We start from the raw sequence: 27,329 nt of genomic DNA, 5'->3' as shown, positions 1-27,329 counted from the left end.
CCACCCCAGCCTCTAGTGACATTCTTCCAAGAACATGGTGAGGTCCGAGTAATCCTGACTCTGGCTGATCCAGACCCTGGCAAGGACCTAGAACCCCGTGTTTGGGTCACCAGCCCCTTTTGTATCTCAGGCCAAATGCCACTTCCTCTCTACCCCTCCTCCAAGCAGAGCGCTGGACAAGCCCCCTGCCCACTTCCTGTGGCTGGAGGATAAAGCATAGAGAGGCCCAGGGAGAAGGGAGCCCAGGAGCCCTGGCAAGGTAAGGTGCTGTCCCTGCAGACTGCTGTGGCTGGCCCTGGCCCACTCTACCCCTGGCCTCAGGTAGCCCAGCACCCTCTGTGTCTGTCCTCTGCAGATGCTGAGCCTGTGGTTTGTGACCCTTCTCTTGGTGGGGACCTCCAGTGCTGGGACCCCGGGTGAGTCCTGACCCATTTGACCCTGTCCCTTCACCAAGGGTCCTGTGAGCAATGTCCCCAGGATCTGGGGACATGTGCACGGCCTGTTCGGGCCCGAGTTGGGGATCTTGGCCTGTGTGCGCCAGGCTCCCTGACCTTCATCTGTTGCTTCTAGCACCTGTCTCTCAGAACGACCTGGTGGGCATTGTGGGTGGCCACAGTGCCCCCCAGGGGAGGTGGCCGTGGCAGGTCAGCTTGAGGGTCTACAGCTACCGCTGGGCTGCATGGGTGCACATCTGTGGGGGCTCCCTCATCCACCCACAGTGGGTGCTGACTGCTGCCCACTGCATTGGCCGGTGAGTCTCCTCCCTTCTGCCCGGCTCTGGGTTGGATATGGGGGCTAAACCAGGGGGTGTGGGCAGGGCCTGGGCTGCACACATGGGGCCACTTGTTTTTCCTAGGCCTGCTGGCCTTCTGCAATGTCCAGGGGACCTAGAGTGAGTTGCCGCCATGGTTTCTTTCCGACTCCAGGAAAGATGCTGACCCATCAACCTACCGAGTCCAGGCTGGAAACGTTTTCCTCTATGGGGACACGAAGCTGCTGCGTGTGAACCGGGTCATTGTCCACCCTGACTATGTGGATGCCCATTTGGGCTCAGACGTGGCCTTGCTGCGTCTGGCGAAACCTGCAGTGTGCTCTGCCAACATCAAGCCCGTCAGGCTCTACTCTCTCTCTGATAGTGTCACCCCGAGGGACCAGTGCTGGGTGACTGGCTGGGGCACCATCAGCATGTTTGGTACATACAGAGGGTGTGGCTGGAAGGGTCTCTGCGTGGGACCTACACTTGCTCTGAGAACTATTGGAGGCCGGGTGGTGCTGGGTGGTGCTGGGTTTCTGGGTTACAGCTTCAGAGGGAATCCAGGGAATGGCCGAGGAACCCAGGGCACTCCCACCTCGTCTCCCACCCACTGCGGTCTCCATGGGAGCCTCAGCACCTGCACAGGGAAAGCCTGAGCCCAGAGCTCAGTGCTCTGAGCGGGGAAACGTTTGGTTTTGAAACACCAGAAGAACACGTTGCTCATTGTCTCTCTGATGCCCCAACTGCAGGCCGGTAGAGTGCCTGTGTGGAGTGCCAGGGTTCAGGTGGACAGGGTCCCTGTGAGCTGCGTTCCCACACAGTGTGCGACAGAAGGGAGCTGAGGCCAGGGATGTAGAGGGGCTTGGGCAAGGGTGGGGTCTAGCCACACCTGTGCTGCTAGCCCCCCTTTCCTCTCCCAGGCTTCCTGCCCCCACCCTTCCGCCTGCAGCAGGTGGAGGTGCAGGTGGTGGAGAATGCAGTCTGCGAGCAACAGTACCACAACGCCAGCAGGCACCGCCACAGGGACCGGAGGATCATCTTGGACGACATGCTGTGTGCGGGCAGTGAGGGTCGGGATTCCTGCTATGTGAGTCCTTTTCCACCTGCCCACCCCCATTTCACCTTTGGGGCCAATACCCAGTGACTCCTTTTCTTCCTAGGGTGACTCTGGAGGGCCCCTGGTGTGCAAGGTGACAGGCTCCTGGAGCTTGGTGGGAGTGGTCAGCTGGGGCATCGGCTGTGCCCTCCGCGACATTCCTGGGGTCTATGCTCGGGTCCAGTCCTTTGTGCCATGGATCCAGCAGCAGATGAGGAGGTACACCTGAGGGCAGACCACTGGCCTTCTGCTTCTGTTGGCCAAGCCATCCAAGGAGAGAGAAGCCAGCTCACCTCCCAAGCGTGCTGCTCTGGCCTCAGTCCCCACCCCTGAGCCTATGGTGCCCAGGTCCACTCTGACCCCTGGTAGCAAGCAGTTGATGGGCAGGGTGGGGCCTGGGCTTGCTGTGCAGTGTCTCTAATGAGAAGACCTGGGGAGGGGCTTGTGTTCCAGGGCACAGGTGCCCATTTTGCTTAGTGTCCAGCAGTTGAAGGACATTCGAGCTGTTTGCGCTTTGTGGCCACGATGAATAAAATGCTATATGAACATTTGCTGTCAGGGTTTTGTGTGAGTGTAATTCCTCTTTTTCTGGGAGAAATCCTCAGTGGTTGTTTTGCCCAGGAGACAATGCTTGTACTTTCCCAGTGGGGCTTCGATGCCCTAGGTCTGCATACTCCAGACCTGGTGCTCCAATCTTGTCCTCGACTCTGGGCTCCTTTCATCTTGTCACTCTGTCCCCTCATGTGCAGAGCCTCCCAACTGTGTCCTGGAGCCCAGATAGGCCATGATGCACAGGGTGGGGTGGGGTGGACATGCTGAGTCTGAGCCATGTGGTGGTAAGAGATTGGCCCTCTCCAGAATCAACCAGGGACAGTGAGCTGAGGGCCAGCTCAGACCAGAACTTCCCTGTCTTCTGTCCCCCTTGTTTATTCTGCTTGGGGCCTGGGACGGCTCAGCACCCAGATCATGTACTTAAGGTTATTCCTGAAGCCTTGTGGTTACCTTGAATTCCCACCAACCATCCCCTTGCCTAATGTCCTAGGGGAAGGCTGATGAAGTATGGCCTTCCCTCACTTAGGGCAATCCTGACCCTGGGCGTGCTGTGGAGGGCGGGGCTGGCCACGCTGTGCAGAACCTGGAGAGTAGGGGCTGGGTGGGAGCACCTGCATCCTTGGCCAGTCATGCAGCCCCTCCTGCAGATTCCAAGCTGGCCTGGTGAGAGAGGCAGAGGAGGCAGGCCAGCCTGCAGGACCCAATTCTTGGTCACTGCCAGGAAATGGAGTCTCTTGAGGAAGAAACTCAAGGCACAGGGGCAGTGACCAGGGCGCATGCTCTACGGCATGCAGGGATCCTGTGGTCTTTGGGCCTGTCAGGAGCTAAACTAATACCAGAAGAGATTTATCCCAGGCTGCTGGGTGGGGTCAGTTGGGCCTCATGAGAGGAAGCAGCATTGGAAGGGGAGGCCTGAGTCTGGAGGGCTCCTGGCCTGCTGTGGAGGCAGGAGAGAGCTGGCCTTTCTTATCTGCAGCTGGGCAGGGCTGTGAGGGAGAAGAGGGCATTCCAGGGAGGTGGGCAGTCACCCAGTCAATGTGGCAGTCTGCCTGAACCTGGAGAACCCATGGTCCAATCCACCTACCTGCAGGCTACCTGCAGGCCCTTCATCCACAGGCAGGCTCCACCCCAGCCCAGCCCTCTCCAGCCCCAGGCTCCAGGATCCTGGCAGGACAGGTAGGGTGGGAGGCCAAGGGGAAGTCTTTATGGGAGCCCAATCCTGTGATGGCAGGCCAGGTCAGATGGCATGATGTCATCGGCAAAGGGAGGAAGCGAAGCCCCAGAGTCCTATGGGTCCCGGGGTGCTGCGGCTTTGCAGATCCTGCCCTTTCTCTCCCCATGGGTGTGATTCCCTCGATGCTTTTCATATCCCCTTCTTGGGAGAAAGGGGTGAATCCTCTGGTCCCTGACCTTCTGCGCCGTCTTGCACCCCTGGAGGAGTGACCACAGCACCTCTGTCTGGTGTCCCCAACTCCTTTGCTCCAAGGTCCCTCAGGGCTCCTTTAATAGCCCTCTCCCTGAGTTTTATGCCAGTCAGATTCTGTGAGCAAGGTCTGGGGGGGAGGGACCAAGTTCAATCCAATCTGTCTCTGAGCTCAAGACCTGCCCTGCTGGACTTCTATGTGGGGCTGGCCTCGAGGCGCCTGGGATGGCATTCCAAGTCCTTCCTCTTGAAGCATTGGGCTCTCGGGCTCAGGAGGAAACCTAGACACAGGACAGGGAGACAAGATTCACCAGCACGCCCAACATGCCAGAAATGGTGCTCTTGGTATGCTGCTCCTCAGAATGACAGCCAGGGACACATCCTGCCAGATGCCAGCAAGGAGACTGACTGGAGCTACTATTACAGGTGGCTGCTTAGTCCAAATTCATTCCAAGTTAACCAAAGTTAAAACTTCAGTTGCTCAGTCCCATGAGCTGCATTTCCAACAGTCAAAATCTATGTAACAGGGGTTCACTTGATGCTTTGAAACTTACAAGTTTTTTTTTCTTTTTCCCAATCTTTCTTTCCCTAAGCTTCTCCTCCCTGATCTTCTCCTTCCTCATCTCTTCTCCTTAATCTCATTTTCTCTGAATCACCTCTATAAAAACACCTTGTTCCTGATGATGGACAGAATCACAGCCTTTAGGACAGGAGTCCCCTGTGTTTCTCCTTGGCTAGCAAAGCAATAAAGCTTCTTTTTCCTTTTTCTCAAAACCATGTCCTCATTATTGGATTGACAACGGGGACAAGGACTGAGATTTCCGCAACATCTACATGCTGCGGTGGCGACAAGCCTGCACAGCAGTTAAGAATGTTGCCTGTTATTGTAGAAAGTTCCACAGGGCAGCACTGGCCCAGGGATTCCAAAATATGATCCCAGTGGATAGATCTAGAGATGTAGGTGGGAGGGGATCCCCCTCCCATCCAGCCCTGGGCCCTTCATCGACAAGACGGCACCAGATTCCAGAAAAGGGGCACCAAGGTGGGGGTGCCTTGCTGGGCTGCCCACCACCTTCTGCCCTTCACCCTTCTAACGTTGCCACCATCTCTGCAGCAGTGAGAGGCTGTGTTCCCAGTTCCCAAAGCCCACAGTACAGGGGCCCGGCGGCCACCCCTCATGACCCATGAGAGGATGGCACATCACCTGCAGAGTGCAGGGCCAGTGTGTCCACAGAAGCAGTTTCACCAGCCAACACTGAGTGCTGACTGGTGTCCACAGGGTCCCCAGGTGGGTCCTGCTACCCATAGGCTGGGAGGCCCAGGCTGCCCACTTCTGTAGGGCAGTGGAATGGGAAAGAGAATTTGCGGCAGGGAAGGGCCTCCAACCACACAGCCTTATGGGCTTACAACTGCCTGACAGGCACCCACTCCTACAAGCTGGGGGGGCCATCATACCAGCTCTCCAAGGAAGGTCCAGCACTGCTCGAATCCTTTGGATTAGGGAAGAAGATGGGTTTTACTATTGGAAAATCATTGAAAATAGAAAAAAATCTAAAGAGCAAATGATTTAGAAAACACTGGAAAGGTAGAGGAGAGAAACCATCACAGTTGAAAGGTGAATTCTACTTGGAGGCCCTCGACAGCCCAGAATGGCCATTCTCAGCCTAAGCCGTCCTGCCAGCCTTCCTTAGCAGAAGCAATAAGGAATACATAACTGGCTGGTCCCAAGAGCCACCTGATTCACCCTGTCCCACTCCTGTTGGTGCCAAATCCTTTGTGGCATGTTCTTGGTAGATGAGAGATGGTGACCATCACCCCTGGCGACTTCCTAGGGGTAGGCGTCATTCCAGGCACACTGGGTAGATTACTCCCTTCTCCTGGGGAGGCACCAGCATCCCACTTTCCAGCTGAGGAAAGTGGGGCAAAGAGAATGACCATCTTCCTGAGGTGGTGCCCTCAGCAGGCTGAGGAGCAGCTGTGAAGGTAACTACCCCCTACCTGTTGCTCCACTCCCCACCTGCAGACCCCCTAAATGACAGGCGCACAGGCCCTGGCTCCACAGCAGTTACAGCACCCAGGGAGCCGGCTGGCTCTGGGAGAGGCCTAGGCTGTCAGGAGCACACCCTGTCCCTGCCTCCACTAACTCCCCACCTGGCCCTTCTGCCTGTGGTGGGCCTCCTCAGAGCCTGGGCGGCATCTCTACGCCAGCTCCAGCACCTGCAGCCACCCCCAACTCCCTGCATCCTGTCGTCCCCATCTGAGGGGCACCAGAGGGGCAGTGGATACTACCCACCCTGACTTGTCACGCCATGTGCAACAGAAAATGGTCCCAAGGATCCCAGAAACACTGGGGACAGTCTCTCGGGTCCTGGGAAGCCCCAGCCCCAGTCAAGGAAGCTGGTTTATCCTGATGGGGTTGAACTGGCCTCCAAGGCTGGGCTCCAGGCCGTTCCTCCCTGGGTTCCATGACCTTAGGCCTTCAGAGCCCTCGGCTCAGAGACACTGGTGCCCCTGTGCTGGATCCCTCTGTCCAGCCTTCTGCCCAAGCAGCCCTCTTGCGACACTGCCTGGGTGGCCACATCCTTCACCTGAGCCCAGGCATCCTGGCCACAGCCCATCTGGCCCCAGTCCTAACGGTCACACAACCGGAGCCCCCAGGTCCCTGGTTCTTTCTCTGATGCTATCGCTGAATGTGCTCATGGTGGCCTGGTCCTGACCCTATCAGGGTGACCAGATATCCTGTCCCAGTCCTCGATTCTTAACCATTATCTTGTTCAAGTAGTGGGGGCCGCAGGTGGACCCTTCCACGTTGAGCGGCCCAGGCCCTGTACCTGGCATAGATGCAGGAGGTGCAGTGTTTCTCTGGGGGAGATGGCTCTGGTGTTACTGCCTAGGGAGCCACACTGTTTCAGGAGGGCACCAAGGACATATCCCTGGCCCCACTTCCTTCTCCACTGATGGCAGCTGCCCTTATGGAGGGCTTGGGTGGCTGGGTGCTCCCTCCAGGTCTCTCCTGCGGCTTTCCCCAACATGTGCCCCTCTCCCTCCTCTGCTCTTGCCAGCTGGTTCTGACAGCCTGTGGAGCTCAGCCTCGCTGTACACCCCAGGGCCCCACCTCCTCAATGCCAGGACTCCATTCCCCAAATTCCAGCAGAGACCCTGCCTGGACATTGTCCAGTTCTACCGTGCTCAGTGTAGGTCTCTGCAAGTCAAGATCCAGGCCCCTCAGGCCCAGGTCATTGGGCCCCTGGGGATCATCCAGTCCTGTGCAGGGCCCTCTGCCTGCCTCAGGCCTTCAGTCCTCTGCCTCCTGGTAAGGTGGCTCTTGGTCCAGCTGTGGGTCTCCACAGTCCCTTCTGCAACTGTCTCTGTTCCCCAGGCATTGCAAGCCTTGTCACTCACAGACACTGTGACCCGCATCACCAGCCATCCTAGAGGCCTACCTGCACCTGGAGCTCGGGGCCAGCCTGTCATGAGAGGGACAGGAATCTCTGTCCCAGTCACCTAAGGGCCCATGAGATAGCCAGAGAGCAGGTGGCCAGCTTGATGGCTCCCCATGGAGTAGGACTTCCCACTCAGAGAGGGGTAGAGTCTGTGCATGGGGGCCTCAGGACTGACCCTGAATGTGGGGCTGTCCCTCAGGGGCCTCGGGCAGTGCACCTGCTGGGCTTTCCTGTGGCCAGCAGGAAAGATTGGTGGTAAGACATTGGTCTGCACTAGCCCAGACAGGAGCAGAGCCTGGCCTGGCACAGAAGGTGCTGGAAAACAGAGGCCCAGCAGAGGAGCCTGAGCAGCAGCTCCCCAGGACGTGGTTCCTGTGCCCAGATGCTCCCAGCACAGGGAGCTTGGCCACCTGGTAGTGGGCACCTCCGTGTCTGGGGAAGGCTGCTGACTTACCCTGTCCCCTGCCAGGATGCTGAAAGACCTCAGGAGGTGCTGGCTGGCCCTTCTTTCAGCACCAACCCTGAGCCAAACAGCCCTTCTCCCACCCCAGCCTCTAGTGACATTCTTCCAAGAACATGGTGAGGTCCGAGTAATCCTGACTCTGGCTGATCCAGACCCTGGCAAGGACCTAGAACCCCGTGTTTGGGTCACCAGTCCCTTTTGCATCTCAGGCCAAATGCCACTTCCTCTCTGCCCCTCCTCCAAGCAGAGCGCTGGACAAGCCCCCTGCCCACTTCCTGTGGCTGGAGGATAAAGGATAGAGAGGCCCAGGGAGAAGGGAGCCCAGGAGCCCTGGCAAGGTAGGGTGCTGTCCCTGCAGACTGCTGTGGCTGGCCCTGGCCCGCTCTACCCCTGGCCTCAGGTAGCCCAGCACCCTCTGTGTCTGTCCTCTGCAGATGCTGAGCCTGTGGTTTGTGACCCTTCTCTTGGTGGGGACCTCCAGTGCTGGGACCCCGGGTGAGTCCTGACCCATTTGACCCTGTCCTTTCCCCAAGGCTCCTGTGAGCAATGTCCCCAGGATCTGGGGACATGTGCACGGCCTGTTCGGGCCCGAGTTGGGGATCTTGGCCTGTGTGCGCCAGGCTCCCTGACCTTCACCTGTTGCTTCTAGCACCTGTCTCTCAGAACGACCTGGTGGGCATTGTGGGTGGCCACAGTGCCCCCCAGGGGAGGTGGCCATGGCAGATCAGCTTGAGGGTCTACAGCTACCGCTGGGCTGCATGGGTGCACATCTGTGGGGGTTCCCTCATCCACCCACAGTGGGTGCTGACTGCTGCCCACTGCATTGGCCGGTGAGTCCCCTCCCTTCTGCCCGACTCTGGGTTGGATGTGGGGGCTAAGTCAGGGAGTATGGGCAAGGCCTGGGCTGCACATGTGGGGCCATTTTGTCTTCCTAGGCCTGCTGGCCTTCTGCAATGCCCCGAGGGACCTAGAGTGAGTTGCTTCCATGGTTTCTCTCCAACTCCAGGAAAGATGCTGACCCATCAGCCTACCGGGTCCAGGCTGGGAACGTTTTCCTCTATGGGGACACGAAGCTGTTGCATGTGAACCGGGTCATCGTCCACCCTGACTATGTGAATGCCTTCTTGGGCTCAGACGTGGCCTTGCTGCGTCTGGCGAAACCTGCAGTGTGCTCTGCCAACATCAAGCCCGTCAGGCTCTCCTCCCTGTCTGATAGTATCACCCCAAGGGACCAGTGCTGGGTGACTGGCTGGGGCGCCATCAGCATGTTTGGTACTTACAGAGGGTGTGGCTGGAAGGGTCTCTGCGTGGGACCTACACTTGCTCTGAGAACTATTGGAGGCCGGGTGGTGCTGGGTTTCTGGGTTACAGCTTCAGAGGGAATCCAGGGAATGGCCGAGGAACCCAGGGCACTCCCACCTCTCGTCTCCCACCCACTGCGGTCTCCATGGGAGCCTCAGCACCTGCACAGGGAAAGCCTGAGCCCAGAGCTCAGTGCTCTGAGCGGGGAAACGTTTGCTCCTCTAGTTTCTAACCTTAAAAAATGTGTTTTTGAGACACCAGAAGAACACATTGTTCATTGTCTCTCTGGTGCCCCAACTGCAGGCCTGTAGAGTGCCTGTGTGGAGTGCCAGGGTTCAGGTGGACATGGTCCCTATGAGCTGTGTCTCCACACAGTGTGTGACAGGAGGGAGCTGAGGCCAGGGATGCAGAGGGGAGGTGGCCGTGGCAGGTCAGCTTGGGCGAGGGTAGGGTCTAACCACACCTGTGCTGCTAGCCCCCCTTTTCTCCCCTAGGCTCCCTGCCCCCACCCTTCCGCCTGCAGCAGGTGGAGGTGCAGGTGGTGGAGAATGCAGTCTGCGAGCAACAGTACCACAACGCCAGCAGGCACCGCCACAGGGACCGGAGGATCATCTTGGACGACATGCTGTGTGCGGGCAGTGAGGGCCGCAGTGCCTGCTATGTAAGTCCTTTTCCACCTGCCCACCCCCATTTCACCTTTGGGGCCAATATCCAATGACTCCTTTTCCTCCTAGGGTGACTCTGGAGGGCCCCTAGTGTGCAAAGTGACAGGCTCCTGGAGGTTGGTGGGAGTGGTCAGCTGGGGCATCGGCTGTGCCCTCCGCGACATTCCTGGGGTCTATGCTCGGGTCCAGTCTTTCATGCCATGGATCCAGCAGCACATGAGGAGGTACACCTGAGAGCAGACCACTGGCCTTCTGCTGGTCAGCCAAGCCAGCCAAGGAGAAGCCAGCTCACCTCCCAAGTGTGCTGCTTTGGCCTCAGTCCCCACCCCTGAGTCTATGGTGCCCAGGTCCACTCTGACCCCTATCAGCAAACAGAGTGATGGGCAGGATGGGGCCCAGGCTTGCTGTGCAGTCTCTCTAATGAGAGGACCTGAGGAGGGGCTTGTGCTCCAGGGCACAGGTGCCCATTCTGCTTAGTGTCCAGCAGTTGAAGGACATTCGAGCTGTTTGCGCTTTGTGGCCACGATGAATAAAGATACTATGAAAATTTGTATTCTGGATTTTGTGTGAGCAAAAAGTCTCCCTTTCTCTCAAGTTATCCCAATCCAGCTCTTTCTCAAGAAGAGAAGTGCCCAAGTCCTCTGAATTAGGGAAGAAGATTTTATTATTGGATAATCACTGAAACTAGTAAAAACTTTAAAGAGCAAAATGTCTTAGAACACACTGGAAAGGTAAAGGAGAGAAACCATCACAATTGAAAGGTGAATTCTACTTGGAGGCCCTCCACAGCCCAGGATGGCCATTCTCAGCCTGAGCCGTACTGCCAGCCTCCCTTAGTAGAAGCAATAAGGAATACATAACTGGCTCGTCCTAAGAGCCACCTGATTCACCCTGTCCCACTCCTGTTGGTGCCAAATCCTTTGTGGCATGTTCTTGGTAGATGAGAGATGGTGACCACCACCCCTGGGGGCTCCCTAGGGGTACGCGTCATTCAAGGCACACTGGGTAGATTACTTCCTTCTCCTGGGGAGGCACCAGCACCCTACTTTCCAGCTGAGGAAAGTGGGGCAAAGAGAATGACCATCTTCCTGAGGTGGTGCCCTCAGCAGGCTGAATAGCCGCTGTGCAGGTGCCCACCCCCTCCACCTTCTCTCTCTGCTTGGAAGTCTGTCTCTTTGACCACATTGGGTTCTTCATGGACAAGGCTCCCAGATGAGATGGACCCACCATGTTCCAGTGATAGATACTTATCCGTGGGTTGGGCAGCATACAGGCTCCTGTAGATGAAGGCTCTGGGGTGAGCTCTCCTCTCCCTGCACAGCTTTGCTGTCCTCACTGCCCCAAGACCTGGCCTCCTCCACAGCCCAGTCAACCTCCAGACCTGTGTAATCAGCTGGGAGTGTCTATCCTGTGCCACAGTCCTCAAAGCTCCCTCTGTGTGACTGTCAGCAGCCATCTTACAACAGAGACTCATCCCAGGCGGAGGCTGTGGTGCTGTTGAGCTAGGCACCTGTGCTCTTCTCCTGTACCAGCATGCTCACCGCTCTGGCCGTGAAGGGGTCTTTCTTCCCCTTGGTCATCCCCTACTGGGTGACGTTTGTGGGACATCAGGCAGAATGGTAGGTGAGAGGCAAGGGGCTAGGGCCAGAGGGACTCACCCCAAAGTAAAGCAGAGAACACCCCAGCCTTCTCTCTGTTCTGAACTCCTCCAGTATCCTTGTCCAGCCAATCCAGGCTACCAGTCCTCAGTATCCTCCTTACCAGGACCCTCAGCTGCAGGTCCCTGGGGAGGCAATCCACTGGGAAGGTACAGCCAGCTGCTTCCCAAAGCAGGCTCTGGTTGCTTCTGTGATGCTGACTCTGTGCTATAGAGGCTCTGCCTGAGCCCCACAGGCTGTAGGAAGTAGATGTGCACATCATTGCCTGCAGGTGTAGACTTATGTCTGTGAGCCCATAGCCAAGGAGATGCTGTGTGCTAGCTACTTCCATGGCCATAAGGCTTTTGCAAGGGCAGCCCCCTGCCCACCAAGCCCCCAATCCACAGTGGGGCCAGGGAGAGTTACTGAAACTTTAAGGCCAGTGGGGATATGGAAGCAGAGAATTGGTGATGAACCTTTGCCATGGTTGGCCAAGCCCATCTCCTAATCCTCAGTGACCTGAGAGGCTTTAGTTTTCAGCTGGGGGGCGTGGTCTGGCTCAGGGAGGGTGCAGACTCTGCCTGTCACCTTGGTAACCTGGTGCCTAGGACTGTCTGACTGCAGCTGGTATCCATAAGTGCTGTAAGGATGAACCTAGAATTCCGAGCCAGCCTTGGGGGAGTGTGAGGAGGTGCTGCTAGGTACAGAGGAACATGGGTGACTCCCAAAGGGTGTAGCACACACCACCAAGCAAGGACAGAGCCCTGGCCTGTTCGTCACACACAACTGGAACGCCAAAGGGGTCCCCATGTATCACATTCCCTGGTGTCCAGCCCTCCCGGCTCCCTGCCCACCTCAGCCTCAGTCTGAGAGCCTTCACCTGAGCCCTGTTCTTCCTTATTCTTCTTCTAGGATGATGATGGGGGCCTCTGGTCTGTTGACTCAGGGACAGGTGCAGGGCACAGGTGGTGATGCTGAGCTTTAGCCAGGGATGTCCAAGTCTCAGTGTCCTGGAGTGTATGCCAGGTCACTGCCTACCTGCTCTGAGTCCACATCGTGTGCTTCTGCCTCACCACTTCTCTGGGGGCTGATCCCTCCCAAACCTCCCAAACCTCTCATCTCTGGGGCTCCTTCTCTGCTCTGTCCTGCTGGGTGTCGACCCCACCGTTCCTTTCCTGTGTGGCCAGTAGATTGCTTTAGGGCAAAGGGCAGAAAAGTAAAGTTTCTGGGACTCCTGCTGAGCAAAGAGCTGGGCTAGAATGGAAGCACAATTGGGGGTTCTGAGAAGAGTAAATGCTTGGGAAACGCTTCTGGCCTGTTCACTGGATCGAGAGCAGGGGCTGCAGGACCAGAGGGGTGCGCTGTTGGTCTGGTGTGCACAGGGCCCGCTCCTCAAGCCTCTGCTGCCCTAGGCAGGATGGGCTAAGAAATTTGCATGCCACTCCTTAAAGGGCAAAAAGCTGCCTCTCCCCCTGCTTTTAAATTTTTTTTTTTTTGGAGTCAGGACAACCTCCCGAGCAGCTGGAGTAGCTGAGACTAACAGGCTTGCGCCGGCTCTTCGGGGTAGCTCTTTCCGTGGTGTTTTGCTATTTTAATGCCCATCATTCTTGGACACTGGACTCCCCCAGTTTGTGCCCCGTGCGGAGGGGCGGGAGTGGGCGCCGCAGTGGGGAGAGGAGCTCAGAGGAGCCAGACCCTTCCGCGGGAAGGTGCGGGAGGCGGCCATGCACCGCCTTGCCCAAACACCCCCGACACCGCCAAGCCGCGGAACTTCACTTACAGATGACCATGAACTCCACGACAGCGCCAAGCGCGGTCGCGCAGCCCCAGGGTCTCCAGGACCACCCCGGCAGCCAGCGCGCACCGGTCAGCGGGGGCGGACCCCACCCACCTGAGGCCCACACGACCCGCGCACACCTGGCCGCTCTTGATTGGCTGGTGGCATCAACCGGGGTGCCCACGATCGGCCGCAGGCCCTATGGCGTTAGGGGGGCGTGACCGGCAGTTCCCGGGGCCAAGCTGCAGGGTCCGCACCGCGCAGTGACCAGTCTCCTCGCCCTCCTGTCTTCCTGCAGATGCGGACCCGGAGAAGGACCCGGAGACCCCTGTGAAGGTGGGACTCCCGGCTCTCCGCATGCGGTTCCCTGCCTACGGGTAGCCCTGGGCCACCACTGGCTTGCGGGCTTCACTCCTGCGCACTGCTTCTGAGCTTGTGCGCCTTGTGCAGGAGTTCCTGGCCCTTGGGTTGTGGCAGAGTGCTGTTCCACCGAAAGGGTCGCTAGGATTTGCTGATCCATTCACAAGCGGATGAACATCTGGCTTGTTTCCACTTCAGGCTCTTATGAATAAAGTTTCTGTAAACATTTTTGTGGGAACATAAGTTTTTAATTATCTTGGGTAAACACCGAATGGAATTGCGAAGGCATACAGCAGGTTTGCATTTATGTGGTTTCCGAATTATCCTTGAAGGCGCTGCAGAGAGTGCATCCCTCTCCGCGGTGGATGGCATCAGTGTCCTTGCCAGCACCTGGGATCTGCAATCTCTGTGGCTTCAGGACTTCCGGGGAAAATGCAGTGTATCCCACCCTTTTGTTTTTCTTTCTTTTTCTTCTTTCTTCTCTCTCTCTCTCTGTTTTTTTTTTTTTTTTTTTTTTTTTACTGGAAATGAACCAGGAGCGTTTTACCGCTGAGCTACATCCCCAGTCCTTTACAGATTTTATTTTTAGACAGGGCCTGTTGAGTTGCGGAGGCTGGCGTCAGACTTGAGATCCTCCTGCCTCAGCCTCTTAAATTGTTGGGATTACAGGCGAGGCACCATGCTCAGCTCATGTGTTTGTAATTTGCATTTTTGCCATGGCCAACAGTATTGTGCATTTTACCACGTGTTTATATTTTCTATTTATATATCTTTAGTGAATGTTCAAATATTTCCCCCTATTTAATGTTTTAATAATTTCATAAAACTTTATACACCTCAAAATGCTTTCAACCCTGTGCCATGAAGAACTGAGATCTAATTGTACAGAGCATGATAAAGCCGGATGGTACCAAGGAGATGAAAGGCCTGAAAGACCTGACCTTCTCTCTGTTTGAAGCAGGAAGCCATGAGCCGAGGCCCAAGTGTCTGCCCACTGCAGGGACAGTGGGCAGTGAGCCCTGGACCTGTAGGGTGGTGGGGGACAGCCACACACCTGTGCCCTGGGCAGGGAGTGAGGAGGAGGAGAACAGGGCTCCACCAAAGACCCCACCTACTCCTGTATCTCCATGTGGACACTACAGCCCGGGGAACAAGCTTAGTGACACAGAGAGACCACACAGGGACAGGATGGGACCCGGGCATCCCTGCAAACCCAGGCGGTGGATGGAGTCCTTGCCACCTTCTCCAGGAAGCCCTCCCTGGATCCTGCAGCTCACACCTCCCCAGAGAGCCTCTGGGAGCCCAGCCTTTGGGGTTCTCCTCCTGAGGCCCAGAGGAGGGGAGACAGCTGGGGGAGACAGCTCAGGACTCCGTGATAACCTGCCCTCCAGGATGTCCTCACATCCGTCCTCAAGTCCCATGACTCCACCACAGATCAGATGGGCAAAGCCCCCCAACTGCCCAGACCATGCAGGGCTTCCTCTCTGGCTGGGACCTGATGACTGAGCTGATTAGGGGCCCCGGGCCCAGCCTGAGACTTTCCCACCCCCTCCCCAGCCCCATGCACAGGCTGGGGTTGGAGGGCCCCACCAAGAACCTCAGGGCAGGACCCCTCTTAGGAGTGGGGAAACCGAGGCAGGGTGGCAGTCCTCTGATGGTGAAGCAGGCTGTGGCTCTGCGAGGCCCAAGCCCAGCCCCCCTCATGCCAGTACCCGGTCCTGGCCGAGGCTCATGGTGCATGGTCTGAGCTGGGATGGCGAGGAAGGGAATGTGCTGGGTGGGGCCCAGCCTCTCTCAGATGGACCACACCTGGGAGGTGGCCGATGGGACAGGGAGTGGGACCTGCCTGGTCAGCACAGCACAGGGAAGCAGGGTGGGGTCCAGGTGTGCCTAGCCCAGGCTGCCTACCCAGCGCCCAGCAGCCTCACATTGCCCAGTGACGGTGGGGTGCAGGGTCTTAGGGAGCCAGATCCGCTGAGACCTGACCCCCAGGAGGGGACTTCAGGAACCTCACCTTCCCCAGCTCCATCTTTGGGGACTCCATTCCCCTTCACACTGCTGCCTGCAGAGCCCTTGACACCCCGGAACCCAAGCTGTTGTGAAAGATACCCCAAATCATCCCTGGGTCCCCTTGGCACCCCTGTGACAGGTGCTGCTTCCTCTCATCTGACAGAGGAGTTCAGGGAGGGGGCGGCCATTGCCTTGGCCATGCCCCCACCTTGCAGGGTCTTCTCAGGTCCATGGAACATGGGTTGAGCCAGTCCACTATTTTGGAGCCAAGCCTGACTTGAAAGCCAGTTCTCCAGGTTTCAAAGGGGGACCTGCACTTGGGTGACTGCCCTGCGGTCACCACTCAGAAATCCACCTTTGTTTTCTGAACCAGGGTCCTGCAATTTCAGTTTGCATGAAAACCCCAAATCCTGCAGCTGATTGCAGCATCGTGTACGGTGCTTTCTAGATGCACTGTTGGGGTCCTGAAGGTAGCCCCAGTGCTGCCATCTGCCAGACCAGGGTGTGCGGATGGTGGGGACCAACCCATTGCTCCATGACAAGCCAGGTTATTCAGATCCCATGTGCTTTTTCTTTTCATGCCCCTTTTCTGCTGCAGTATCAAATCCAGTCTGCCACATAAGATTGGTCATTGAGCCATCTCTGTTCCTGCTAATCTGGTATAAATGAGTCAATAGATGAGGAAAAATAAAATTTAAGAAGTGCTCAATGTGATTACACACCTGTAATCCCAGTTACTCAGTATTCCTGGGTGCTGCCCAGGTCCCCTAATCTGTTCGGTCATCAGGCCCCAGGCAGAGAGAGGACGGTTGGGAAGGGCCTGCCCTGTGCCCATCTTATCTGCAGTGACCATGGGACCTGCAACGGGTGTGGCCAAAGGGTGATTGCCGAGTGTGGGTTTCCATGGGTCACTACTCAGAGGGCCAGAGCTGTCTCTGGCAGCCTTGGTCTGAGCCTTGGACTGCATTTTCATATTTCTTTTTTTCAAAAAAATACACTATTTTAATCAATTCATTTTTATTTTTCCCACTTTTTATGGGTGCATTATAGTTGTAAGCACTGGTGGGATTTGTTGTTATATATTTGTACATGCACATAATACATAATGTAATGATATAATTTAGCCAATACCACTCCTTAGCACTTTTTCCCTCCCACCCCAAATACACTATTTTAGAAAAGATTTAGATTCATAGAAAAATTATAAAGATAGAATAAGGTACCCATACTCCTTGCATCTGATTTCTGCTGTTACTAACACCATACATTGGAATGATTCATTTGTTATAATCAATGAGGTGATATGATACACTATTTAACAAAAGTCCATAGTTGATTTGGATTTCATTACTTTTCCCTGAATATCCTTTTCCTGTCCTCAGGCTCCTCTGGGCAGGACAGCTTCTGACTTCCCTGCTCTTGGCTCCAGAGGGTTTTGCAGAGTGCAGTCACGGGGTTTATAGAAGGTCCTCTGTCAGGATTTTGCCAGCTGTTTCTCTCATAGGAGTATTGTGGGTCCTGGGGGAGGACCACAGGGGTGAGTTTCCTGCTCCTCAGCTGCATCAGGGGCGTATGTGGCTGTGGAAGTCCATCTTGCTCACCTGGTGGAGAGAGTGCCCAGGTGTGTCCACTGAGCCGGCTCGCCTCCCCAGGCGAGTCTGGTCAGTACTGTGCAGAAAGAAGCCGTGAGGCGTGGCCATGCCTCACTTCTGGAGAAGCATCCCCTTGTGGAATTCTGAGGGAGACTGAGCTCTTTCTCCCAATTTGATTATTAATTCAGTTACACATTTGTATCTGTTTGGACTCATGAATGTTGAGCTTTGGGTCAGGGCCCAGCAGTCCTTCATCTGTGGCCTTGGTTGTTTTGGCCTGTCTTCAGGGGCTCGCTTGGTCTTAAAGTGTCTCTTGCATCTGGTGCGAGACGCCGTGGCTCTTGTGCATCTCCTGCCAGGGGCCCAGGGCCAGCTATCCCCTGGTTCCCTTCAGTGAGAAAGGCACTGGAAACAGAGACTGGGCCACGTGCCCCTGCTGCTAGGGGGTGTCACTGCCTCTTGGCCTTCTGCCACCAGAGCACAGTATCGGTGCCACGTGGGAAGGAGATGTGTGTCTATTTGTAGCAGCACTCCCTCTGTATGCTGTCCTGAGTCTCTCCTGGTCCAGCACCTCAGGGGCCACGCCAGCCCCTCTCCGAGCTTGCTACAAGACACCAGCCCTCCTGTGCTCCACGGATCAGTCCTAGCACCCTGTGTAGCAGCTTGGGTGCTGTGGACCTGCACCCCTGTGGGGGCTTTCTCCAGGGAGCACTGGCCCTGTGCCTGGTCCTCCCCCAGCCTCACAGCCAATGCCCCCACTGTCCAGGGCCGTCCGTGTCCCCCTCCCTGTTGTAGTTCTTCCCAGGCACGTACCATGGTTCACCCACCTGTGTCCTTCTGGTGGGCTTTGGTGTTTCCTGCTTGGGTTGTTACAATAAAGCTGAAGTGAACATTATTGTTTAAGTCTTCTCCCCGAGCTACATTTTTATTTCTCTTGGGTAATTCCCTAGGGTGGAATGGCTGAGTCACAGGGAAACTTCGTTTCTGAAAGTGTAGCGGCTGCAGAGGCTGGGGAGGCCGCTCAGTGGCAGGTGCCTGACTGGCATGCATGAAGTCTGGGGTTGATCCCCAGCAATGTAAAAAAGAAAAAATAAAATTTGTTACAGACCAAAGTAGGAAAATTCCACTTACAATGGCATCCAAAAGGTTAAAACACCTAGAAATCAACATGACCAGAAGGTGGAACACAGGTGCTGGGCTGCCTCTAAGCCCTTTCCCACATTCCTGATGCTCTGGCATTTGGGAGACTGCCCCTCAGGGCTGGCTAATTCCTGGAGGTGGTGAATGAGTCCCCTGGGACTCACCTGACACCTGTCAGGTGGTGCATGAACCTTGAGAGCCTTCTGTTAAGGCCACACATGAACTGTCTGAGGTCTACTGTGGAGCTCCACTCACGGGAATTGTGCAGAACAGGTCAACCCACAGAGATGGCAGACTGGAGGAGAGTGGGGACACGGGGTCTGTTTTTTCTGGCGGGGGTGGTGGTGGAAATGTTTGCACGTTGCCTGGAGGTGGCTGCAGAACATGGTGTATGCACTAAACCCTTGGACTTGTTCCCTCTGAATGACAGGTGTCATCCATGCCGATTTATCCTCATTAGCAAATGTCTAAGTTGGTTGCCGAACGAAGGCAGGTTCACTGGTTCCACCGTTCCACGTAAGGAGCTCGCTTATCCACAAAAACGACTGTTGAGGTTTCCAGAGAGATTGGTCCTTCTTCACCCTCTCCCTGGCAGTCTGGCCGTTCCTCGCTTCCTGGCACTTGGTCCTGTCAGGCTTTGGTTCAATCTCAGACTCTGGGTTGCTGCAAGCTCCTCTGGGAACATAGTTTTGGACCATTTGAGAACTCCAGTGACAGGAGGGTTTTAAAGGAGAGGTACCTGCCCACAGCACCACCCCAAGCCTCCTGAACCCTGAGACAGTCACAGGCATCCTGGTGGCTCCTGTCACTGGAAGTCTACCCACTGCCCCAGGGCAGCAGGAGCAGAGGACCTGCTAAAACCCAGGGCACATCAGGTGGCTCCTCGGCTGACAGAGATGGCCCTTTGTCTCCTGGACTCTCCTGAGCCCTGGCTTCTAAGAAGTTCAGGCCAGCACCTTGCAGGGCACCCTCACACTGGGCCATCTGATGCTTTCTCACGAGTAGACTGAAGTTCTATGCTTTTGGCAAGAATATACAGGTAGGACTGAGTGCTGCGTCTTGTTGAGGGTGTCCAGCCTGCTGTCCACTTTCACTGCTGGATAAGGGGGGACTGCCAGGTCCCTTACTGTTTTCCCCTTAGTAACTAATACATACTTCATGGGGAGATTTAAGACTATGTAAGTAGCTGATTTCTCATCAGAATTTTAATTAATTTATTTATGACCACACAGACTCATGAGACATCCTATCTTATTCAAATCTTAATTTGTTTCTTTTTCCCAATTATAATGTGGTATGCCAGTCAGATCTGGGGATTCTGGGGGCTCATACAAATTGGCTTCCATGTCTTTTTTCTTTTTTTTTTTTAATTCACTGCTAGACATTGAGCATGGGGTGCTCTACCTCTGAGGTATATCCCCAACTCTTTTAAAATCTTTTAGGTTTTGGGATAGGGCATCACTAAGTAGCTGAGTCCAGTCTTGAACTTGTGACCCTTCTGCTTCAGCCTCCTGAGAAGCTAGGTTAGCAGCGTGCATCACCATGCACAGCTTCTAGGTCTTTTTCACAGGTCTCAATTTCTCTTGGAGTATTTCCTTGTACAAGATGACTTTCGCTCCTTTTTTACTTCCTCTGATCTGGACATTTCTGCAGGAAACCCAGTTCCTTTCAGTGGTAGATTGTATTTAGAAACCAAAATCTAGGGGTTGGGTATTTCTCATTGCTTTTGGAGTGTCTCTGCTCTCAGCCTTCTCAGGGGACATGTATGGGGTCATGCAGGTGTGCACATGTGCATTCCCACACTCCCTCCTCACTGTGTCTGCACAGGAAGCCATAAGCTCTCTGTCACCTGTGCCTGAGGCCGTGTTCCTATCCCATGGCTCATCAGGTCTGCCCCCTCTCCATCCTGGGCAGCCCCCCACCTAATTCTTCCCCCATGAGCAGCAGTCCCGCCTCCCCCAGGGCTCTCCTGCTCAGACTCTGACCTCACTCTGGGCCCTGTGGCTCCCCTGCACTGCCCGACCTGAGGCTCAGGACTGACTCTGAGGAAAGGGGCTAGGAGTAACTGTAACCCTTTGTTACAGCTCTAGCCATTTTGGTGGTATATGGCAGGACCCCTCGGTGACTTCCCCTGCAGCTCCCTGTAGAAGGGTATCTTCATGCCTTTCTGGTGGCTACGTGTGCCCCTCACTGTTCCTCTGCAGGATCTGCTGCCCGTCACAGAGCTGTAGAGTTCTGCTTTCCTCTTCCTTTCATGCCCTGCTTCCTGGGGTGAGGATCCAGTTCACCTAGGAATGTGGCTGTAGGCCCCAGGACAAAGGGTGCAAGTCCTTTGTCCTCCACAGGACTATTGAGGTACCTTGCTCCTGGGCTGCAGATGGCCTCTGGTTTTCCTAGTTTTCAAGTTGGGTGTGGCCCGATCTATCAAGCCTTTTCTTAGGTTCCTGCTTTGAGTTCCTTCTGTGCTTAAGGCAGGGGAGGTTCTCTTTTGTGCTGTGTGACTTTGCTTGTTACTTTAGGTCTATGATCCACTGTGAATTATGGTGTGAGGAACCAGTGGTTGAGACTCTGTCCCCTGTGCAGAAATGTAGATGTGGTCATGTCTGTTGAAAGATATCCTTTTCTTCTGTGGAACGTAGTTGGTGGTGTGTGCTGGTCTCTCTTGACTGCTGGCTGCATTGATGTATAGGTCCCGAACCCAACACCAACTCTGTAATCCCTGCAGCCTTATAGTCGGGCATCTCACATCACATGTCTGACCCAGAGCCAGTGTGTGACTGGGCCACCAGGGAGCAGGATTTGAGGGGTGTGATCCCCTCCTCCACTCTGCCACTACAGGGGTGGCCAGCTTCCCCTGAACCTGCCCCTCCCCAGAGCCTCTGTGGCCCCCAAAAAGCCTGTAGGAGGCAGAGGCCTCCATAGTGGACACAGGCTTACCCCAGCATGGATGGCAGCACCTTCAGGTCACACATGCTGTGTGCTGGGGGCTGGCATATCCTGCCAGGTGGGCCTAGGGCACAGTGGAGGGCTTGGGGCCTGGAGTCCAGCAAGACTCCCCACTAACAACACTGGCCCTCACCCTGCTCTGCCCTCCAGGATGACTGGAGGCCCGCTGACCTGCCAGGTGGATGGGACCTGGTTGCAGGCTGGCGTGGTCAGCTGGGGCGAGGCTGTGTCCATCCTTACCAGCCTGGGGCCACAGCCACATACCCATGTGAACTGGATCCTCACCCCAGAATTGGGGGCCTTGGGGCTGGGAATTCTAGGGCTCCCCTGGCCCCTTCTCCTGGCTGGGCTCTTCCTGCTGGTCTTCCTGCTGCTGCTGCTGCTGGCCTCCTGCATCCTGGTGGCCAAGTGCTGGCTGCACAGAACCTGGCTTGAAGTTCCCACACTACTAAGCCCTGATCCCGATTTGCATGACCCCCTCCCTCCCCCGCCAATCCTCCTCCCTGCAGAGCAGAGAGAGGGCAAGGGCCACATCCTAGGCCTGTCCGGGTTCTGTCAGCAGTTCAGTCCCTGCGCAATAATGCCTTCTTCCTGGAGGGAAACAAAGGCTGAGAAGGTGCAGTTATCTGCCAAGGTCCGGGGAGGAGGGTACACCGACCCAGGTGCTTTCTGTTCAGTCTCATTCACCCCCGCACGGCCTTTAGCAGTCCTGGAAGGCCCCCAGCACCGCCGAGGCCAAAAGACCTCGGTCAGTGGCATAACCTGGTCGTGGCAGCAGAGCCTAAAGGTGCACCTGCGCAGCTGCGCCCAGCGCGTGCCCAGCGTTGACGGCCGGGCTCTCCCTCTGGTGGAGACAGGAGGAACTGCGTCGCTCCGAACATCGCTTGGCTTTGCGGAAGAAAACAGCAAACTGTTTGTGAACCCCATGATTGGCGCACATAAAATCCTAAGGGTCCCGCAGACGCTGGCGAAGTAGAACTTGGCAAGGCTATGGAGCGTGACGAAATACAAAATGCTGTACTTTTAAATTTATTTTTTTTTAACATTTATTTTTTAGTTTTAGGTAGGCACAATATCTTTATTTTATTATTTTATTTTTATGTGGTGCTAAGGATCAAACCCAGTGCCTCGCGCATGCTAGGCGAGCTCCCTACCCCTGAGCCCCAGCCCCGGACCGTGTACTTTTTAATTTTTTTATTTTTGGTACCGGGGGTTGAATCCAGGGGCGCTTAACCATTGAGCCACATCCTCAGCCTTTTTTTTTTTTTTTTTTTTAATTTAGAGACAGGGTTTAGCTGCGTTGCTGAGGCTGGCTTTGAACTCACGATCGCCCAGCCTCAGCCTCCCAAGCTGCTAGGATTATAGGCTTGCCACCACACCAGGTTCAAAACGCTGTAGTTCTGAATATTATCCACTACTAACTGGAAAATGATCTTGGAAGCCCTAGCAAGAGTGAGGATCAATCCACAGTACCACAATCAATCAATCAAAACTTGAAAGTCAATATCGTTTCTATCAGAATTTTTTAAAAAAATTAAATTCTAGGCATAAAGACAGCACATTGTCCTGTTTTTGTTGTTATTTTGGGTTGTCAATTATCTTTACTTTTTTTTGGGGGGGGGGAGAGTTGCTGGGGATCAAACCCAGGGCCTTGCACATGCTAGGCAAGTGCTTTATCACTGAGCTACACACCTAGCCCCTCATGAACTAGGTATTTTTTGGGGTGGGGGAACCAGGGATTGAACTCAGGGTCACTCAACCACTGAGTTTGTATTTTCTTCATAGACAGGGTCTCACTGAGTTGCTTAGCACCTTGGTTTTGCTGAGGCTGGCTTTGAACTTGGGATCCTTCTGCCTCAGCCTCCCATGCCCCCATCCCTAAGTTTTTGACAAAGAAATATGTCTTTCACCTTTACAGATATTTCCACTTTCAGGACTTTCCTTTGTGTGAGTCTAGATTGTCACCTCTTGTTTTCTTTCTCCTGCTGAACTTCTTTTGACAATTTGGTGACAGGAGGTGCTGGCACTGGTCTTTCAGCAAGCCAACAGTTCATTTCCTTCTAGTAGTCCTTTGACGATGGCTTCCAACCTTCTGCTGACTGCCAGTTTCTGAAGACTTTCATTGATTTCCAGCCCTATGTGATGTGCCCCAGCCTGTTTTTCTTTAATTGTATTCTATTTGGTGTTCATTGAGATTGTTAGATCTGTTTGTTTATTTTTCCATCAAATATGTAAAGTTCTGGCCATTTGCTCCTCAAACATCCCCCATATCCATCCCCTTTCTCTCGTCTGGCTTTCTGCCTCACATTCTGCAGCCTGGGTCTCTCCCGACTGCATGTCCCGAGGCAGTGTGGGTTTCTCATCCCTACTTGTTCTGCTCTCCTGTCCCCCTCACCCACCTGGCTTTCTACCCATCTTGTCCCTTTGCATCTGCACTACCAGTTAGTTCTGTCAACAATCCCACCTCCATTAGAACAGTCTCCCCCAGAGGAGACGTGAGGAGGATGTGCCCCTCCCAGGGAGCGGTGGTGGGGCTCGCAGGTTTGAGGTGTGGGGGAGAGTGACTGAGTATCTCTCTGAGAGGGTGTCACTTCCAGTGACCCTAAGACCAGTGGCTGTCCTCCAGCGGAGGAGGTCCATGCTTAGGGCCGGGGTAGCAGATACTGCTTGCCCATCCTGGGCTCGCAGCAAATAGACGAGAGGCTCCATCACCTCTATCCCCTGATTGGCTCAGTGATAGCCAATCACAGGGACCACACCCTCACAGCTATTGACTGGTCCACCTTTCAGGCCAGAGCCAATGGGAGCATCCTTTGGAGGACAAGGGTCCAGAGCCCCTGACTCAGTGGTGCCCGCAGCCCCTGCCCGCTGTGTGTCCAGCCACCCCTGTTCACCCTCTTGCCCCCTGTGGGCTCCTGTGGTTCCATCTTGCCAGCCCTTGACAGGGCTTGGGAGTTTGTTAGAGAATGAGTAGAAGCCAGATCGCTGAGCAGGACAAGCCCCTGCTGGTCTCATGCTGTCCTTGGGGTGTCCAGAGGGCAGGGTGGGGGCAGGGGCTGCACTGCCCTCTGCTGAGGGCCCAGAAGTAGCAGTGAGGCAGAATAAGGGCTGGGGTCCCAGAGTCCTAGGTGAGGAGGTAGCCCACATGGGACCCTTTGAGTAGCAGTGTGTCAGGAGAAGGGGCATATGGACAGGCAGGACAGTGATCATCCCTGGACCTGGCGGGGGGTGCAGGAGAGGTTTGGGGGAGGACTGCTGGCTGCAGGTTTCTTCTGCTATCCTGCTCTGACCACGTGCCATCCGATGTGCAGATAAAGTGCAGATGGCAGAGATAATGAAGTACCCTCATTACAGTTTGATGGGGAGCAGCAGGGCCCCTTCCTGACCCAGACTCATGGTGCTGTTGATGTGACCCTCCCTCAAGTTGAGTCTCCCAGGGCTGTGCCACACCCCTGGGATCAGAGAACTTGGGTGGGGTGAGAGTGCCATCCCGAGCACTGGTCCTTTGAGGGTGGCCCACAGACATGGACTTATGCCCTGCATTCAACTTGAGGAAGCTTTTTTGGTAGGACAGCAATGGTCCCTGAATGCCACTGTTCCTGAGGCCTCCTAGGGAGTCCTCTGAGCCTGGGCAGGAGGGGACAAGAGCCCAGCTGAGAGGTGTTGCCATTCTGGTGCTAGAGATCCAGCAGCTGAGAGATGGACCCCTGGGAAGTACACAGCCCATGGCAGGGCCCATCTGGGAGCCCCCATACACAGGGGACCTGGCAGACCCTGAGCAGACTGGAGCCCTCTCATCCCTACACTCCCACTGGGGCAGAGCCTGAGAAGCCAGCATCCTGTCCTGGGGGTGGTTTTGTGGTTGCCTGTGCATCCCAAAGTTAAGGCCTGTGGACATCAGATAGACATCTTGGTGTGGGGGCATGTGTCACATGGGTGGCCCTGGGTCTGAGTCATCTACTTCCTCCACATCTGGATTGGAGGTGGAGGGCCCTCTGACCCTAGCCTGATTTGGAAGGATAAATGGAGGGGAGCAGGCTGGGTGGAGGAGAACAGGGACTGGCCAGGGTGAGTGTCCCCCACTCAGAGCCCCTGACATCTGTGTGCCCCATCTTTGGATCCCTGAGACCTCAGACCCCTAGTCTGGACCAGTGCTCTCATCCACATGGGCCCTGGCTCCATTTTGCTGCACACTCTGCCACCCTGATCCGTCTGGCTTCACGCTGCCCACTCCTCACTCCTTCCAGATGCTGAATCTGCTGGTGCTGGCACTGTCATTTCTGTCCAGCATGGTCCATGGGGCCCCTGGTGAGTCCTGCCCTAGGCCTGCCCTTTCCCTGCCCCCTGCCCCCTACTCCCTGCTGCACAGGCTGGGGCAGGTGGACTCTGAGAAGCCCAGCATTGTCCCAGGCAGGGGAGGGCTGATCCAGGGTGGGGCTGACCCCGGTGCTGAGGGTGCTCCCTGCCCCAGCCCCAGGCCCAGCTCTGGAGCGAGTGGGCATCGTGGGAGGACGGGAGGCCCCTGAGAGCAAGTGGCCCTGGCAAGTGAGCCTGAGACTCAACATCAGATACTGGATGCATGTGTGTGGAGGCTCCCTCATCCACCCACAGTGGGTGCTGACCGCTGCTCACTGCGTGGGACCGTGAGTCTCCATGGGACTGCGGGTGGGGTGAGGGCCTGGTTCATCCTGTGGCCCCAGATGCTCTGGAGGCTCTGATGTTGGGGCCACTTCGTCCTCCTGAGCAAGACTCTCCTTTCCCAGAGAAATCAGAAGCCCAGAGTTCTACCGGGTACAGCTTCGCCAACAGCACCTTTACTACCGAGACCAGCTGCTGGCCATCAGCAGGATCATCCCTCACCCCAACTACTATATTGTGGAGGATGGGGCGGACATTGCCCTGCTGGAGCTCGAGGATCCAGTGAACATTTCCAGCCATGTTCACCCCATCTCTCTGCCCCCTGCCTCGGAGACCTTCCCCTCTGGGACACCGTGCTGGGTGACAGGCTGGGGGAATGTGCATGATGGCGGTGGGTGGCTGGGACAGCTGAGGGCTTGGGCAGGGGGGCTCGAGACCACACCATGGCCCCAGCCCTGGGGGTTCCCTTTGGGGAACAGGGAAGGGCGCTGATCAACCTTCTCCTGAGGCTGCTCCCTCTTCTTTCACCCCAGAGTCCCTCCCACCACCGTTTCCCCTGAAGCAGGTGAAAGTCCCGATTGTGGAAAACCACCTTTGTGACGCGCAGTACCACACAGGGCTCTACACAGGGGACAGCGTTCACATTGTCCGTGATGACATGCTGTGTGCTGGGAACAAAGGGCACGACTCCTGCCAGGTGGGCCCTTGTCCCTCACACCCCCCACGTGGGCCTTGCCCCCCCGCACTGACTCTTGTTCTCCCCAGGGTGACTCTGGAGGGCCCCTGGTCTGCAAGGTGAAGGGTGCCTGGCTGCAGGCGGGCGTGGTCAGCTGGGGTGAGGGCTGTGCTCATGTCAACCGGCCGGGCATCTACACCCGTCTTACCCACTACTTGGACTGGATCCACCGCTATGTCCCCAAGGTCCCCTGAGCCAGGTTGGCAGGGTTGCCACCCAGATCAGGGCATCATCAGTCCTCTCCTGCCTCAGCACACTGTTTTCTTCCCAGGTGGCATCACCCCACCTTCCCAATCCCCCTACTCCTGCCCTGTGGACCCCTCCACCTGCCTCCCAGTCTGTAGGTGGCAGGTGCTAATTCTCCTGGCTGCTGTGTCTCATTAAAGTGCAGAGAAAGCATCATGGTGGTCACTGTTTTTTTTTTTTTTTTGGCTAAGGGCATCTCTAGGGAAGAAAGGTGTCCAGGTAGCGACTGGGTGCACCAGCTGTAGCTATGGGGTCCCTGGCCCCGAGACTTGGTCTGCGGTCATGAGTCGGGCCTCCTCACCAATGCCTGTCCCTAGGCCGGCTGCTCTTCCACACAAACTTGTTTCTTTTTTATTCTTTTTTTCAGGGGATGGGTAGCAGGGATTGAACTCAGGGGCATACTGACCCACATCCCCAGCCCTATTTTGCATTTTCTTTAAGACAGGGTCTCACTGAGTTGCTTAGGGCCTCACTTTTGCTGAGGCTGGCTTTGAACTTGCAATCCTCCTGCCTCAGCCTCAATTACTGTGAGCCACAGTGCCCTGCTCA

At 55.7% G+C, this 27,329-nt stretch overlaps 2 protein-coding genes across 2 annotated transcripts; both read left to right on the top strand.

Moving 5' to 3' along the window:
• The first annotated feature begins 284 nt into the window (after window positions 1-284).
• LOC124090974 (serine protease 29) lies at window positions 285-2,401 on the top strand. Its single transcript, XM_046441794.2, has 5 exons — window positions 285-416; window positions 571-751; window positions 927-1,192; window positions 1,675-1,841; window positions 1,915-2,401. The coding sequence occupies exons 1-5, from the start codon at window positions 356-358 to the stop codon at window positions 2,077-2,079; spliced, it is 840 nt and encodes a 279-aa protein (XP_046297750.1). The 5' UTR covers window positions 285-355; the 3' UTR covers window positions 2,080-2,401.
• A 5,648-nt stretch (window positions 2,402-8,049) lies between these two features.
• LOC124093562 (uncharacterized) lies at window positions 8,050-26,927 on the top strand. Its single transcript, XM_058580024.1, has 14 exons — window positions 8,050-8,069; window positions 8,166-8,226; window positions 8,381-8,561; window positions 8,738-9,003; window positions 9,528-9,694; window positions 9,768-9,929; window positions 12,964-13,201; window positions 13,411-13,489; window positions 21,311-21,560; window positions 25,408-25,468; window positions 25,632-25,803; window positions 25,924-26,189; window positions 26,332-26,495; window positions 26,564-26,927. Exons 2-14 carry the CDS (start codon window positions 8,166-8,168, stop codon window positions 26,726-26,728), a joined length of 2,232 nt encoding a protein of 743 aa, XP_058436007.1. The 5' UTR covers window positions 8,050-8,069; the 3' UTR covers window positions 26,729-26,927.
• Window positions 26,928-27,329: the final 402 nt, after the last annotated feature.

This window comes from Marmota monax, unplaced genomic scaffold (assembly GCF_021218885.2).
Source record: "Marmota monax isolate L192 unplaced genomic scaffold, Marmota_monax_Labrador192_F-V1.1 WCK01_AAM20220418_F8-fsc00035, whole genome shotgun sequence".
Taxonomy (NCBI): domain Eukaryota; kingdom Metazoa; phylum Chordata; class Mammalia; order Rodentia; family Sciuridae; genus Marmota; species Marmota monax.
The sequence above is the reverse complement of the archived record's forward strand: the minus strand, read 5'-3'. Positions and strand labels throughout refer to the sequence as shown.

Bases quoted from the DNA above. Each gene is read 5' to 3' on its own strand.
- LOC124090974 (XM_046441794.2), top strand. From the start codon at position 356: ATGCTGAGCCTGTGGTTTGTGACCCTTCTCTTGGTGGGGACCTCCAGT. The intron at 417-570 runs GTGAGTCCTGAC...TGTTGCTTCTAG, and splicing joins CTCCAGTGCTGGGACCCCGG to CACCTGTCTCTCAGAACGAC. The intron at 752-926 runs GTGAGTCTCCTC...TTCCGACTCCAG, and splicing joins GCTGCCCACTGCATTGGCCG to GAAAGATGCTGACCCATCAA.
- LOC124093562 (XM_058580024.1), top strand. From the start codon at position 8,166: ATGCTGAGCCTGTGGTTTGTGACCCTTCTCTTGGTGGGGACCTCCAGT. The intron at 21,561-25,407 runs GTGGCCAAGTGC...CACTCCTTCCAG, and splicing joins TGCTGGCCTCCTGCATCCTG to ATGCTGAATCTGCTGGTGCT. The intron at 26,190-26,331 runs GTGGGTGGCTGG...CTTTCACCCCAG, and splicing joins GGGGAATGTGCATGATGGCG to AGTCCCTCCCACCACCGTTT.